Genomic DNA, 15,109 nt, shown 5'->3' with positions numbered 1-15,109 from the left:
ATACAAAATTCCCTTTTTTGCATTTATATTTTAATTTAAATTTCAGTATTCTATACCCATAGCAAGTCCATAACCTTAAGTATCAAATCACAAGTGGCAAGTAGAACAACCTTATCTATTGGTGGTATATTTTCGTTTTGCAAAATAATTTCTTAGTGATTATTCAGATAATTTTTATGTCATACATACAAAAAGTAAATTATACAAACGTCCTGGTCAGTCTAACTTGTGAAACGTTACACATTTTGTAGAGTTCTTGATATTTAGGTACATACATTGCATGTCAATGTGCATTTTATTTATTTATCTTTTAAGATTGTTTTTGGGACGTTACGCCATTATTTGTAGTGGCAACAGCGAGACACCAGTGGAATGACCTGCGGCAGATGGTACGTTCCGACCAGGAATCAAACCGGTGACTCGCATCTCGCGGCATTTACACCCATGTGACATGCGCCCAAACCCGTTATCGGCTTTCCGGTAACTCAAGTTAGCATTTTATTTTGTTTTTTTCTTACCTGTCCGTCACATGGAGCATACAGTTCCCCATCAACTATAGTAAAACATATAATAGCTCTAAACATGTATAAATTAAGGTAAATATTAAGCCAGCAGCTCTGCTAGCTTTAAAAGTTTCGCGACTAGCAGCTTTGCTATCTTTAAACGTTAGCTGCTATATTAGCTTAAACGATAGCCGCTATACTAGCTTAAACGTTAGCTGCTATATTAGCTTAAGCGTTAGCTGCTACATTAGCCTAAACGTTAGCTGCTATACTACCTTAAACGTTAGCTTCGCAAGCTAAGATCCCTGCTAGCTCAAAATGTCAACGTTAGCCGTTATGGGACGCTTTTTGCAACTTACTTCCTCACACTTCAAAGACATGCTAAGCCAACATGTTTCCATGTAACATTAGAATAACTAATGGCAAAAATGTCTTTGAATTATTTTTGTGCTTACAAGTTTTTTAGCAAATATTTTTTTAGTTCCACCGTAAATGAACTTAACTTGCCGCTAGCTTACATTTGTGTGATTTTAGCTAGCTAATTAAGGCGTCACTTTGACCTGCATTGATGAAGATAGCTGGCTTCAGATATTGTCACTGTCAGTTGGAGACTAAACATTTATCAACAGTTGCTGCCATGTTGTAAAGGTTTGCTTTCCATCGCTGTATTTTGATTAATGCAACCATATGATCAAAATAGTTTGTGATGAAGCTCAAAACGAGGAGTATCTAACTACCAGCAGAGCCGCTAGTAGACCTTTGAATTGTCCTATGTGTATCTGCATCCATATAGACAATAAACAAGCACAAAGTACTCATTTATTATTCATTTTCCTAGATTCTAGTTTTAAAACAATTTGAGATTCATGAGTGGGATATGAACATACATATCGGAGCTTAAAGTGGAGTGAAACAGTGCTGCTGGTTGCGTTAGGGGCGCTTCATTCATGCTCGCAAATAGCAGCGGCAGCATCGCGGCGGCTTTAAGACAATCCGGGCATCTCCGCAAGTCTGTGCATGACATCATTGATATTGTCAATGGTGTGAACTGAGAGAGGGCTGGGTGGGAGAGTGCGAGGGGGAGCAGCAGCCAGGCAAGAGACGGAGAAGGACCTCTGTGTCTAGTTTCGGCGCTTTTCATCCAAAAAAGGGGGGAAATAAAAAATCGTGACACTGAGAATCTTCCAGAACTCAGGACGCACCGGATAAGCTGCACTTTTGGGGTGTGTTTTTTTCGGGACTGGGGGGTTCGGGTCACTGATCTGCGAGGTTATGAGCCGTCCGAAGCCGCGTCGGTGCGTCGCTGTCCAGGGTCCTGAGTGAGACGGAGCCAACGGGCGACCACGAAGCCGGTGAGGAGGAGGAAAGGAGGTGTGGTGGTGCTGAGGAGTGTATGTTGGCTGGTCAAGGTGTCTGGAGGCTCGTGTGTGTGTGTGTGTGTGTGTGTGTGTGTGTGTGTGTGTGTGTGTGTGTGTGTGTGTGTGTGTGTGTGTGTGTGTGTGTGTGTGTGTGTGTGTGTGTGTGTGTTATGGCGTCAGGGTGGTTTGGGTTAGGCAAATAGAGCTCAAATAGAGTCGTGTTGGGGCGGGGGGTCCTGTACTGTATTGAGGGTGCGGTTATGGGAATTATTACCACATCTGATGTCAGCGAGCGATGAACGGTGTGTGTGTGTTTTGCATTCAGCACCTTCCCCATTTACACTCCTGTGGTATCTGGGGCGACTGCACAAAGTATTCTCTGTGAAAATATCACGCCTTGCCTGTTTTTTTTGCTGCAATAGTGGGTCTCAGTTTTGTAACACTGAGTACAGCAGCTTTGGAGGCTGAGAGAGAAAATGAGCTGGAGAAACCTGATGTAAAGGCTTTGGTTCTGTGCAGCAGTCGCTCGCTCTGCCTTATTTTCCCTGCACAGTGGATGTGGATGGGAGATATGTAGGTCTACAATGGAGCCAAGGCTAAAAATTGAACTTAATCAGCGATTAATGCAATGTCAAACTAGTTTGTTGAGCGTAACCTTTATTGAAAACCCTCCATTGTAAGTCCCTGTTTCAGGACTATGCAGATGGATAGAGCTTGGGTGAGGAAAACATGACTCATTCAAATTTTGTCAGGGGACTCCAGTCAGAAATTGGGAGTTTATGCAAATCACTTGTACACAGGACCAGACTACTTTGAAGTGCTTTGGGAAGAGTGTGTGAGATGCTGATCCAGCTCCCCCCTGCAGCTCTGAATAAATCATGTTATACAACTACTCTCACCTTTTCCCCATGCACTTTATAAACACTTCATTGGCCTACATTGCTGTCCAGAAATTATTATCACGTCCTCTAAAGGCGTCTGGCTTTCAGCACAACAAAACATGGCTGATAGGAGTAGTGTTGTTACATTAGATCATGTTTAGTCCCATATAATCGCTTTGTAGCTGGAAGTAAGCAACATTTTTGAACTCAGGCTGCACTACATCATTATTTTGGCTCAGGGATTTTCACTTTTCATTCTTTCTCAGCTCCCCTGTCGATTTTTCCCAAGCTTTCAGTTTAATTTTCTTTCATGATGCAGCAGCCTTGGGGCTCATAGCTTTGAGTTCAAAGTCTGCAGTTTTGCACCACAGTGTCCTTTGACTCTATTGATCACCAGTGATTGATGACAGCTTTGTGTGTGTTTGTATCTGTACCTTCAGCAAGTTACAAAGCTCAGGAGCCATGGAGTTGAGGGTGGGAAACAAATACCGCCTTGGGAGGAAGATAGGGAGCGGATCCTTTGGAGATATTTATCTCGGTGAGAATCTGGCTTTTATTCCTATCTCAACCAGAAGTGGTTCAGTTGCAGGAATCCCGCACATTTTTCATTTTTTAACAAACTGTATGCTGACATGTTGCGCCTGCACTCCTTCCATCTGTTTCTTCCGTCAGGTTCAAATATCGCTACAGGAGAGGAAGTGGCCATCAAACTGGAATGTGTGAAGACCAAACATCCACAGCTCCACATCGAGAGCAAATTCTACAAAATGATGCAGGGTGGAGGTAAGATGCAGTAAAACCCGTTTTGGGTGTTTCGGAAGCTTTACTAGCGAGTTCTTACAAGCAGTGAATGGTTTTAGGGGCACTGAGGGCTATTTGGGGTCTGCGGCGGGGTATTAACAGTGATTAGTTGTTTAAGAGGCATTGCAGTGTATTTAGAGACCTGGAAAGGCATTTCAGGACATTTAAGGGCATTTGATGTGCATTCAGAGTCATTCAGGGATACTGAACTGCATCTTTGACTGGAATTAATGAGTATTAAAATCAATTTAGGATTGCTGAATGTTCATTTATTTGCATTGAGGTGTACAGTGGTGCTGATGATGGAATGATAGATATGAGATAAGATAGAATACATATAAGATTATTGATTTCCAGAGGACAGTTAACATGTCAGCACATAGAGTGGCTAAAAGGAAGCAGAACTATTTCAGTTAAATATATCTAAACTAAACTTGAAGAAAAAAAACAACAAAAACAAACAAAACACACACACACACACACACACACACACACACATACACACACATATATATATATATATATATAGAGAGAGAGAGAGAGAGAGAGAGAGAGAGAGAAATGTGAGCAAATATTTGTGCAAAAGAAATCCAGGAAACCAGTAGTGCAGCTCATTCATGATTCATATGATACTAATACTGTGAGTGCAGGTTTATAGTTATGAGTATGCATCATAAATACAATATGTATTATATTAAACGTAAACAGTGGTGTGTATAATATGCAATAATTATAATGTATATCGTGTACAGTTTATGTCATGTGTAATAATATGCAGTATTAACACATGATGATGTGTGAACTTTTTTTGAACATGGTATTACAATATCACAATATTGAAGAATGTAAGAAATGTTTATATAATAGAAATGTAAAGGGAAATCATGACATATCACATATCATGATCTGAATAATGTAACATTAAAACAACAATAATTGTCCGCTATGTTAGAGCAGTGTAGTATATAGTGGTATCATAGTCATATCCAAGTAGAAAGAGCAGGAAAAAGCAAATTGTTAGTTTTAACAGTAATGGATGAATAGTTAAAACAAAGAAAATGTTATTAAAACTATTAATGCAAACAGATTAGGCAGTAAAAAATTTGTGTGTCAGTGAGAAGTGCTGAAATGTGTATACACAATGATTTGTCAAACCTGTTTCATGGTAAACTGTTCTGTCTCCTAACCCTGCCTCCACTCCTTCCCATCAGTGGGAATCCCGTCTATTAAGTGGTGTGGAGCGGAAGGTGATTACAACGTTATGGTCATGGAGCTGCTGGGCCCCAGTCTGGAGGACCTGTTCAACTTCTGCTCCCGCAAGTTCAGTCTGAAAACGGTCCTGCTGCTGGCTGACCAGATGGTGAGACAGACTGACTGACTGCAGTCCACACTATAAAACATAATCGTTCATCTGGGTTGTTTCTCACGTCCAGGGCCAATAGTCTCCTCTTAGAAGGAGCTCATAGACGAGCTTTGTTATGTTTTGTGGAGGCACCACCCAGATTCATCGAGTATTTATAAAGGGGTTCCTCAAAGCGTCAAGGCTGACAGACAGACAGACCACCTAGAAACAGATAAACAATGATAATTAGGACAGATAACTGAAAGCTACATTTTCAATTATTTACTCCAAATTACAAGTAAAAGCCCTACCACAGTCTGAACTTTACCCTTTGCATGCTCCACAGTGCACTGAAATGATCCTTAGGCTGCAAAGAGATTTCAATAAATGGATATGGCTATTTTTAGACAGGAACTAAATGGATCATTGAAAATCTGAGAATAATTCTCATCTAAACCTCTGAAGCTTGTGTCTTGGCTTGAGACAAAGTGTATCCCCTCAAAATCTATGACTGTTCAGCTCCTCCATAAGTGTTGTTTCCAATCTGAGACAGAGAAGCTGCACAAGACAACCTAATCCTCAGTGCAGAGGTCAGCACGTGATGTCTTTTATGAGCCTTCTTAATCCCTCATATGTCACTTTATGGTCTACAATTGGCACATTTGTTCTTTCTGTCCCATTTTCTCTTTGCCCACTTTGACCTCTTTTCCTCTAGTTGCTGCTGTTGTAACATCTCTCCTCTCCTCTCCTCTCCTCTCCTCTCCTCTCCTCTCCTCTCCTCTCCTCTCCTCTCCTCTCCTCTCCTCTCCTCTCCTCTCCTCTCCTCTCCTCTCCTCTCCTCTCCTCTCCTCTCCTCTCCTCTCCTCTCCTCTCCTCTCCTCTCCTCTCCTCTCCTCTAAAGGCCCAATAACTGCGATTTTGACTGCCTTACAACATAAAATGACCTCTGTATATCTGCAGAAAGGCTGACAGTTATTGATCAGTACCAATGACTCAACTATTATTTCACCAGGCAATGAGAGTTGTGGTCTTTAGAGCTCACTTTCAGTTTTAGATCAAACACTCTATAACTTTGGGAATGCAAAGTCACTACCAGAGTCACAATTCTCCCAGTAAGCACCAGAAGAGGTTATTGGTCATGTGAGACTGAATACCAGCTTGATGCTCAGGCTATAGTAGTAATTATTCTGCAAATCCGATGATAAAAGATTGTAGTTTTTGCTTTTATATTTTCTTATATCATAAAATCGTTACAAACATTAGCTTGGCCTGTTTTAGATTTAGTCCACACAGTGTTTTTCCTGTTCACTTCACCAGCATCTGCTTTGCAGTCTCTTTGAATATATTTCGTAAAGGATCATACACTCTTAATACTTAATGCTGTATATGCTTCTGACTGAATACTAATCTTGTGAAGTAAGTTCTTAGATGAATTTGTTACTTTAAAGGCAGCCGTTGACATCCCCCTCTTTTACTATGCAATGAAAATAACCTTGCAGAAATGTGAATGTTGTACTGGAAACAACAATTGCCCTACTTTTGGTCAAAAAGTTGTAGTAGTACAGCTAAAGCACAAAGCATTTTCTTATTTTTAAGTCCTTTTGGGTGCATTCAAGGACACGCTGACATTTGAGGGATTGCAGTTGCCTGCTAAAGGGCACCCTAATTCATATGATCTTTATCACGTCATCTGTATGTGTTCATTTTCTCCTCAGCCTTTGATTTTAAGCACTGTAACATACCCACTGGGACAAAGAATAAAAGGGATACTTAAATGATTTTTCAAAAAAGATCAGTGTACTTATCATGCGACGTGCCACTCTGAACTAAGAAATTGTGAAATGTCTTTTGTGGCTCAAAACATTCAAGCATTCAAGGTCATATTAACCTGAAATCACCTTAGGAGATCTAACCCTAAAAACCTACTGTGCTTTCTGCAGTCAGGGGGCACCAACATGCATGATGAAACCTTGTTCTGTATCTTTGTGCTCCAGATCAGTAGAATTGAATACATCCACTCCAAGAACTTCATCCACAGAGATGTGAAGCCCGATAACTTCCTCATGGGACTCGGGAAGAAGGGCAACCTGGTCTACATCATCGACTTTGGTTTGGCCAAGAAATACCGCGACGCCCGAACACACCAGCACATCCCCTACCGTGAGAATAAGAACCTCACCGGCACCGCCCGCTACGCCTCCATCAACACCCATCTGGGCATTGGTAAGGCAGCACACACACGCAGAAGGTGGCCCAGATATCTGTGTAAGTGTGAGTGTTCTGCAGACCCCGCTGTGATTTGTGTGTTCACGGTAAAATGTCAGTAGAATATGTTTGCATATTTATCGATCAGGATTAGATTCTTCCTTTCCTTTCCTTTCCTTTCCTTTCCTTTCCTTTCCTTTCCTTTCCTTTCCTTTCCTTTCCTTTCCTTTCCTTTCCTTTCTGTTACCTCCTTCTTTGTCTTTTCATCTCCCTTGAACTGTACTACCATTTCATTCTGGTCTCTCCCCTCTCCTTTCGCTCTGTGTTTTCCTCCACAGAGCAGTCGAGACGAGATGACCTGGAGTCTCTGGGCTACGTTCTCATGTACTTCAACCTGGGCTCTCTGCCCTGGCAGGGACTCAAGGCTGCCACCAAGAGGCAAAAGTATGAACGCATCAGTGAGAAGAAAATGTCCACCCCCATTGAGATGCTCTGCAAGGGATACCCTTGTGAGTCAGAATTTGAGTGGAATTTCAACCATAGTAAAGGGAGACAATACAGAAAATCTGACAATTAAAATGAGCGAAACACTAACTTAAGAACGATATAGCAAATTTTCTGTCACATTTGTCACCCATCTTTACTTAAAATCATTTTCACTCTCTCCTGTGTTTCACAGCTGAGTTCTCTACTTACCTGAACTTGTGTCGCTCCCTGCGGTTCGATGACAAGCCAGACTACTCATATCTGAGGCAGCTCTTCAGGAACCTTTTCCACAGACAGGGCTTCTCCTACGACTACGTTTTTGACTGGAATATGCTGAAGTTTGTGAGTGTTGTGCTTCTGCGTACTTAGATGTGAAAATCTCTTTAACTGTGTTTCTGTTGTTTTCCTCGTCTTGTTCACATCAGCACTGTTCCTGCGTTTCAGGGGGCCAGCAGGACAGCGGAGGATGGCGAGAGGGAGAGGAGGGAGGGAAAAGAAGGGGAGGAGCGAGCGGGAGGAGGCCAGAGAGGAGCTGGAGGTCGAGCTTTGCCGCCTGGTCCAAACCCTTCTGCAGCCAACAGAGTCAGGAATGAGGCAGATGCTGCTCCCGCTAACCCGGCCACACGTGGGGTCCAGCAGTCAGGTCTGGATGCTGTTTGTTTTTTAGGATGTTCCGCAACAGTGACAAAGTTAAGGCTTTCATTCTAACAGTGAATTTCGTCTGTGCAGGTAATCGTTCTCCTCAGGCGGGGAGAGCAGAACGAGCCGAGCGAGAGAGGAAGGTGGCCATGAGGCTTCATCGCGGGGCCCCTGCAAATGTCTCCTCCTCTGACCTCACAGCACGCCTCGACCAATCACGCATCACTGCATCACAGGTGAGAGGATTGTGACTTGAGACTGTTGTGAAGACGGTCATCGCAGCTTTTTATCCATTAAACCTTAGAGTGTTTTATTCAGTAGCAAATGCATTTTCATTCAACTGTGACAAGAGAACATTAAACTTTTGCAACGGGTTTCGTGGCTCCAAGGTCCGGCATGTAGCGCTGACGCACTAAACCAAGATGGGAAACATCGTATGCATGTGTAGCATTAGCATGTTAGCATTGATCTTCTGAGCATGTCAGCATTTAAACAGCCTCGCAGAGTTGTCACTAAGCCTGTAAACTGAGTCTTTTTATTTCTGAATTCATGAAACCCAACCATGAATAAACTGCAGCAGATATTGCTGTCTTTCCTTGTGCAGCATTAATTGCTTTTTTGTGGAGAAAATGGATGAGAAGGATTTTCATTACCTTGGACTGATGACATTGCTGGATTCTCTGTTATGCTTGCCACTCATGTTAATACAAATTCCCATTTCAGGATACCAAATTGGAAATATTGGTGCTTGGAAAATATTCTGACATAATCTACTCGTAATTACCAACAAGACATTGATAAGTAGCGTTTTTTTGTCACTGTGTAGTTAAAAGTCTGATATGATATGAACACAGAATAGACTGATCCTCTAAGGCGGTCTCCACGTGCCCCGCAGCCTCTTTATTATTTGTAATTGGACTCTCTCAGTGCTTCTTTGTGCACTGGGGATCATGTCTGCATCTTGCAGCAGCCATTCTCAATGCCCATACTGATTGTGGACTTGAATAATTTGGCGGAGCAGATGCTACAAATTCAAATAGATGCAACCAAGTTAACACTGTTCACTGCTTGAATTTGTCTAAATGAAGGAAGATATAGATAATACAAGGGCCATTATTTTCCACATTATGCACTGATCTTGACAGTTAATTCGTAAATAGTTCAGTTCTTTTGAGTTGCTTACCACTAGTTACAGCAGTGACTAAAATGATAGACAGAGTATTCTTCCTGGTCCAGACCATTTGTCAGTGTGTGTGTGTGTGTGTGTGTTAAACAAGAACTAAAAGGGTTTACAGGGTTTGGGTGTGGAAGGCCTCACATTTTAAATACAGTGTTTTCTTGTCATTTTCCCTCCACACTTAGGTCAGTGTGCCATTTGAACATCTGGCAAAGTGAGTTCCTCCTCGCTGGCCTGCAGGTCAGTGGCAGGTACGGACACATACTGAAACACACACAAACACACACAACCCTGCATTTCAAAACAACTGCCTGTTTCTCCTGTCTTTGAAAACAGTTGTCTGCACAGCATTCGACATGCATCAATGAGTGTCTGAAATCAGGGCTTTACATTGCTTTCCACATTCTCTAGAAGGGATCATTTTCATGGAAATATCACCAAATTCACATGACAGCGGTTGTTTCTAATCTACATATATGGTGAATTTGGTTATAAAATCAGTATTTCAGCGGTGCAGAGCAGCAGCTTGGAGATAGTCATGAAGTGGCTGCTTGTTAATGTCTAGTCTTAATAGTCTGCTTTTCAGTGACTGTTTTAAACTCATTTCATTGTCAGACAACAGAAATAGAAAAATATGAAACTGAGATCTGCTTTATTGGGACTTCAGCTGTATTAAAATGCTGTATACAGTGCTGTTCAGAAATCTTATGTTTTGCATACACTTAAATTTTCCAGATCATCAAAATAATATTTATATTTATTGAATATTATACAGAGATAACCCATAAAACACAAAATGCTGTTTTTAAATTGTGGTTTATTGAAGAATTATTGACAACCTATATTATAAGTAAATGCCTAATAAACCTAATGACTGGATGAGCCCTTGGCAGCAACAGCTGCAGTTAAATGTTTGCCACAGCATGTGATCTGTCTTTTACATCACCATGAAGGAATTCTGACCCACTCTTCTCTGCAGAATAGTTTTAATTTGGTCACATTAGATGGTTTTAGAGCATGAGCTGCCGTTTTCAGGTCTTACCACAGCATCTCAGTTAGATTAAAGTCTGAACTTTGACTTGACCACTCCAAAACCTTAATTTAGTCATTTTTGAGCCACTTTGACGTGGACTTGTGTTCTTTGGGTCATTGTCTTGCTGCATAAACCATTTGTACTTGAGCTTTAGGTCATGAACTGATGGTGGATGTTCTCCTGGAGGATTTTCTGATAGAGAGCAGAATTCATGGCTCCATCAATTATGACAAGTCGTCCAGGTCCTGTGGAAGCAAAGCAGCTCCAAACCCTCACACCAACACCACCATGTTGCACTGTTTCTATCATGCTCTTCTTTTAGAATGCAGTATTAGCTTTACATCAGATGTGACAGACCCATGTCCTCCAAAAACTTCCACCTTTGACTCATCAGTTATCCCAAAAGTCTTGGGGCTCATCTTGATATTTTTTTTTGCAAATGCCGGAAGAATCTTGATGTTCTTTTTGGTCAGTAGTTGTTTGTGCCTCCCATGATGCCATTTTCACCCAGAGTCTTCCTTATTGTGGATTCATGTAGATGGACATTACCTGAGGCCAGTGAGGTCTGCAGATCTTTTGATGTTCATCTGGGTTCTTTTGTGACCTCCTGGACTAGACATCAACGTGCCCTTGGAGAAATGTTGGCAGGCCGGCCACTGCTAGGAAGTTTCACCACTGTTCTATGTTTTCTCCATTTGTGGATAATGTCTCTCACTGTGGTTCAGTGGAATCCCAGAACCTTAGCAACGGCTTTGTAACCTTTTCCAGACTGATGAATGTCAGTCTGACTTTGTTTTGCATCTCTTTTTGAATCTCTTTAGAATGTGGCATCATGTGCTGCTTTTTGAGACCCTTTAGCGACCTCACAATGCCAGACAGGTTTTATCTAGTGATATTTAGGTTCACCAAGCCTGGCAGTAATCATATTTGAGTGTGGCTGGTGAGACTGAACCCAATTACCAAATAAATTTGGTCATTTGGTAGCTAAGAGGGTAATTGCTTATTCACATAGGCCAAGAAGGGCTGAACAGCATTATTCCTTCAAGAAATAAACTCATCATTTAAAAACTACATTTTGTGTTTTCTTGGGTTATCTTTGTCTTAAATTTGTTTTATGATTTAAAACATTTAAGTGTGACAAATATGAAAAAAAAGGGGGGGGGATATTTACAAGACAGAAGAAAACAGGTGTAATGGGCTGACAAATACTGAGATTAGGTTGCACTGAAGCACAAATGGCTACATGAAAACATAATTACTCACAGCCAGTCCTTGTTAATATTTTCAAAATTACTCTTAAAGTTCCTCCCATTTCTTATTATACATTTGCTTTACAGTTTCCACTGACATCTGACCTGTAGGAATACAGTCAAAGCTAGCATTAGATGTATTAGCTGCACAACATGCTAACACTAATGATGTACGCATTTTTGTGGTGACATTGCAATGAATAGGAAAAATATTCCATTGGGTCTTTAGTTTCTCAGATGCTGGTAGTGCATGAAGATTCCCGTATTCACTCTTGCAGCCAACATTAGAACTTTGCTGCATTTTGCTTGTTGTCTAGGACGTTTAGTAGTTAGCAGAAGTTGCTCTAGTAAGTAAACTGGTGGACTGTGAGGCAGCTGCTCAGTCTGAATGGCTGATGTGGAGGCAGCAGGCAGTTGGGGGGGGGCAGGTTAATGCACATCTTTAGCTCCACAGCTACTGCTCACCCTGTTTCTAGTTAGAAACTGAATGAAATTTTTACTGGCTTGTAAAGCTGGGAAACCATCTAGTTTATGGGATGCTAGAGAACTGGTAGTAGTAAACATCGTCATATTTTCTACACCTCCAAGTTTTAAAGACATACATAACACATAAAAAAGATTTACCCCATATGAGGCCTTTATCTTTTACTTTTAAAAACGTATCATTTTTAATGAAATTTCTTCTTGAATTGAAAAGTTGTCATTTTTCCCTGATGAATGAAGCCTGTGCACCAAATGATTCGAGGACCTCATGTTTCATTTGCTCTGGCAGAATGCGTCTGGTTGCACAGAGGAGCACTGAGGAACTTTTGTAAGAAAACAAGATGGCAGATGCTGATATATGACAGTCTTTCAAAGCAGTCAGTATTAAAAGAACTGGACATGGTATATTTACTCTAAAAGAAGAACTAGCAAGTGCACTGTTTACATTTTTCTGTTACTCAGCGCTATGTGACATGTTTATTTGCTCTGAACACCCCTTGGAAATTGAAAAGAGGTTCCAGACTAACTGCATTTGTCTGACTGATATTGCAAAAGTGGCCTCAGTGCACGCCCTCTATAGAGAATGTAAATCAAAGCACAAAAGCATGTTTCTCACTGAATAAGCCATTCATGTGGAGTCATAAAACTCAGTGTTCACAAACATCTGTATTTTGTTGAAACCATTCTGGAAAATCAAAAACAGTAATTTACAGTAATCGCAGAACAGCAAACTCAAAAACTAAATTTGCTTGTTGGTAATTGTTCCTTTATTTAACCCCAAAAACTAACCTTTCTCTTCTTTGTTGTGTCTCTTGTGGTTCAGCAGCTGCAGGGTATCAAATACCCCTTACTTTTCAAATGGATGAATGAAAACATGAATGAGTGAAGGAGGAGAAGAGGAGCAGGAGGCAGAGGTGGCATTACAGGCCCTTTAAAGGGGGATCGAAGGCGTCCGTGTGTCTGTCAGTATGCGCTGTGAGCATGCCCAGTGTTAAAGCTTGCTGAGATGATGGGAAAATCAGTGAGACAAACAAACTCTAGGCTGCCAGGGTGTGGCCAGAGAGGGAGGTGGGTGAAACAACACACAGGCCCCACCCCTTCTTCACTCATATTCACCTGCCATCCACTTGGAGGCCAAACTTGCAAAAAAAATATATATATATTTAAAAAAAACATCAGAGTGCACAAAATGGACTAAATTTCAATTATTCTGTGGTTTACACCTGTGATAAAATTAAAAAAAGTATCAATCTGCTAATGTTTGAGAGCTACATCTGCTGCTTATGGTGTTCTTTATTATCAATAAATATGTACACAAACATGGAGACGAACACAAAGTGTATTCAGGCCTATAATACATAGATGAGACAGGAGAATGCTTAAACATGGACCAGGGAGAGGATCAGAGGGAGTAAATGGGAGAGAGTCTGCAGTGAATTTGATGATGGGAGCGAGGCTGCTTTTTGTCCATCAATGTGTCCGTCTGTGTTGTCGTGTTAAGTGTTTGTTTTGCCTTCAGCTTTGCTTTATAGAGGAAAAAAAAAGGATGGAGGATAGAGACTGCCGATGAATTATAACAGAAAAATGTATTCCTATTTTTCAGCACACTTGTTACCGTCTTACCGAGGTGAGACTGAGAACACGTTTACTGAATGTGAAAAGAGGAGGAGGGAGACGGGATAAAACGAGGATTGTATGATATGAAAAAGCCTTAGTCCAGCTTGTAACTCCAGGTATGAAAAGACTTGAGAAAGTTATAAGATCTTGGTGGTGAGCAAGTCTGGTGTTACATTTGTATTTTTGTTCTTTTGCTTTTCATTGGTTTTATATTACATGTAAAATGTGTAGATACTTTTCGCCAGAATGTGACAGATTGTCTAAAGATGGGGCTGGAGAGAAGAGTACTGTCCCGACACCCCTGAGACAAAAAGAAGTGACATTTTACTGAAAGCCTTTAGAGTCTGCCAGGAGTGTGTGTTTCGATTTCCACTGTGGCAGGCAATGACGCAAAGGTTCTTGTTCTTATTTTGAGCGGTACTGATGAAGAATAGATGTTTTGTCCCAGGACTGTCAGGATGGATGGATGTCACTGATTGAAAGGAGATGACTGATGTCCTGTACATTTCTTTCCCATGCTTCAACTTTATTACCATGATATTTGTGTATATTTTCTGATTCAATAAAAATATACACAACTTACTCAGACTTCTAATAATCTGTTGATTATGATGATGTCAGTATATTTAGCAATTTAGAATCAGAATTTTGTACAGAATACATTTTTTAAATTCAGCATATTTTCATGAGATGTTTGTTTAAAAATATTAGTATTACGCAATACTACGCAGTTGATTATATTTTGCCATTGTTGTTGCCTAAATGGATACACCAACAGTTCAGTGTTGTATATTCATTTGAAAACAGTGCAGTACATACTTTCAGTCCCCCAAACATGAACCAAATTTCCTGAGTCACAAACTGCTTGCATGGAGTTAAATATCGTAGGATTCACCAATCCAGCATGTTTGCAGCTTTATACTTGATCATACTAGGGACTAAAAGTGTGGATATCTTAGCCTGTGCTGCCTCATTTCTGACCTTTGTTTTTAAATCTGGGTTGTAAGTCCCCCAGCATGCAATGCTAAACTGATGGTGTATCTCGTTATTGTCATTAATCCCCAGATTTCCAGATTTCTTTGCATATAAAGTCTGTGTTTGGGTGACCATGACCTTGGTGATGAACAGCTATGATGAAGCCTCAAACACATTGGAAACAATGCAAAAACAAAATGCTAAGAGGTATTTATGGTCGCACCGTCGCCTCCAGTAATAGAACATGTGCATTTATCCCTCCATGTGAAAACATGAGTAAAAAACAGTAAAATTATTATGATGTTACTCATTGACTTACCAATATCTCTGATAAGAACAGGTCTTTTTTTTTTTCTTCA

General features: G+C 40.8%; 1 protein-coding gene across 4 annotated transcripts; it reads left to right on the top strand.

Moving 5' to 3' along the window:
- The first annotated feature begins 1,559 nt into the window (after positions 1-1,559).
- Positions 1,560-14,357, top strand: csnk1e (casein kinase 1, epsilon). Of its 4 annotated transcripts, none has more exons than XM_035950301.2 (11): positions 1,560-1,855; positions 3,183-3,280; positions 3,415-3,525; positions 4,755-4,903; positions 6,880-7,108; positions 7,429-7,599; positions 7,770-7,918; positions 8,021-8,219; positions 8,306-8,451; positions 9,578-9,632; positions 12,985-14,357. In XM_035950301.2, exons 2-10 carry the CDS (start codon positions 3,205-3,207, stop codon positions 9,608-9,610), a joined length of 1,263 nt encoding a protein of 420 aa, XP_035806194.1. In that variant the 5' UTR covers positions 1,560-1,855; positions 3,183-3,204; the 3' UTR covers positions 9,611-9,632; positions 12,985-14,357. The 4 variants fall into 4 exon arrangements, with proteins under 4 accessions (XP_035806194.1, XP_035806193.1, XP_023130619.1 ...); XM_035950300.2 differs by having other exon boundaries at positions 12,982-14,357; XM_023274851.3 differs by having other exon boundaries at positions 9,578-9,643.
- Positions 14,358-15,109: the final 752 nt, after the last annotated feature.

Source organism: Amphiprion ocellaris, chromosome 18, assembly GCF_022539595.1.
Source record: "Amphiprion ocellaris isolate individual 3 ecotype Okinawa chromosome 18, ASM2253959v1, whole genome shotgun sequence".
Taxonomy (NCBI): Eukaryota; Metazoa; Chordata; class Actinopteri; family Pomacentridae; genus Amphiprion; species Amphiprion ocellaris.
The sequence above is the reverse complement of the archived record's forward strand: the minus strand, read 5'-3'. Positions and strand labels throughout refer to the sequence as shown.

What these genes read in the sequence shown, in the direction of transcription:
- csnk1e (XM_035950301.2), top strand. Translation starts at nt 3,205, where the DNA reads ATGGAGTTGAGGGTGGGAAACAAATACCGCCTTGGGAGGAAGATAGGG. An exon ending in ACGTGGGGTCCAGCAGTCAG is followed by an intron (nt 8,220 to 8,305) that starts GTCTGGATGCTG and finishes TCGTCTGTGCAG; the next exon opens with GTAATCGTTCTCCTCAGGCG. An exon ending in CACGCATCACTGCATCACAG is followed by an intron (nt 8,452 to 9,577) that starts GTGAGAGGATTG and finishes CTCCACACTTAG; the next exon opens with GTCAGTGTGCCATTTGAACA.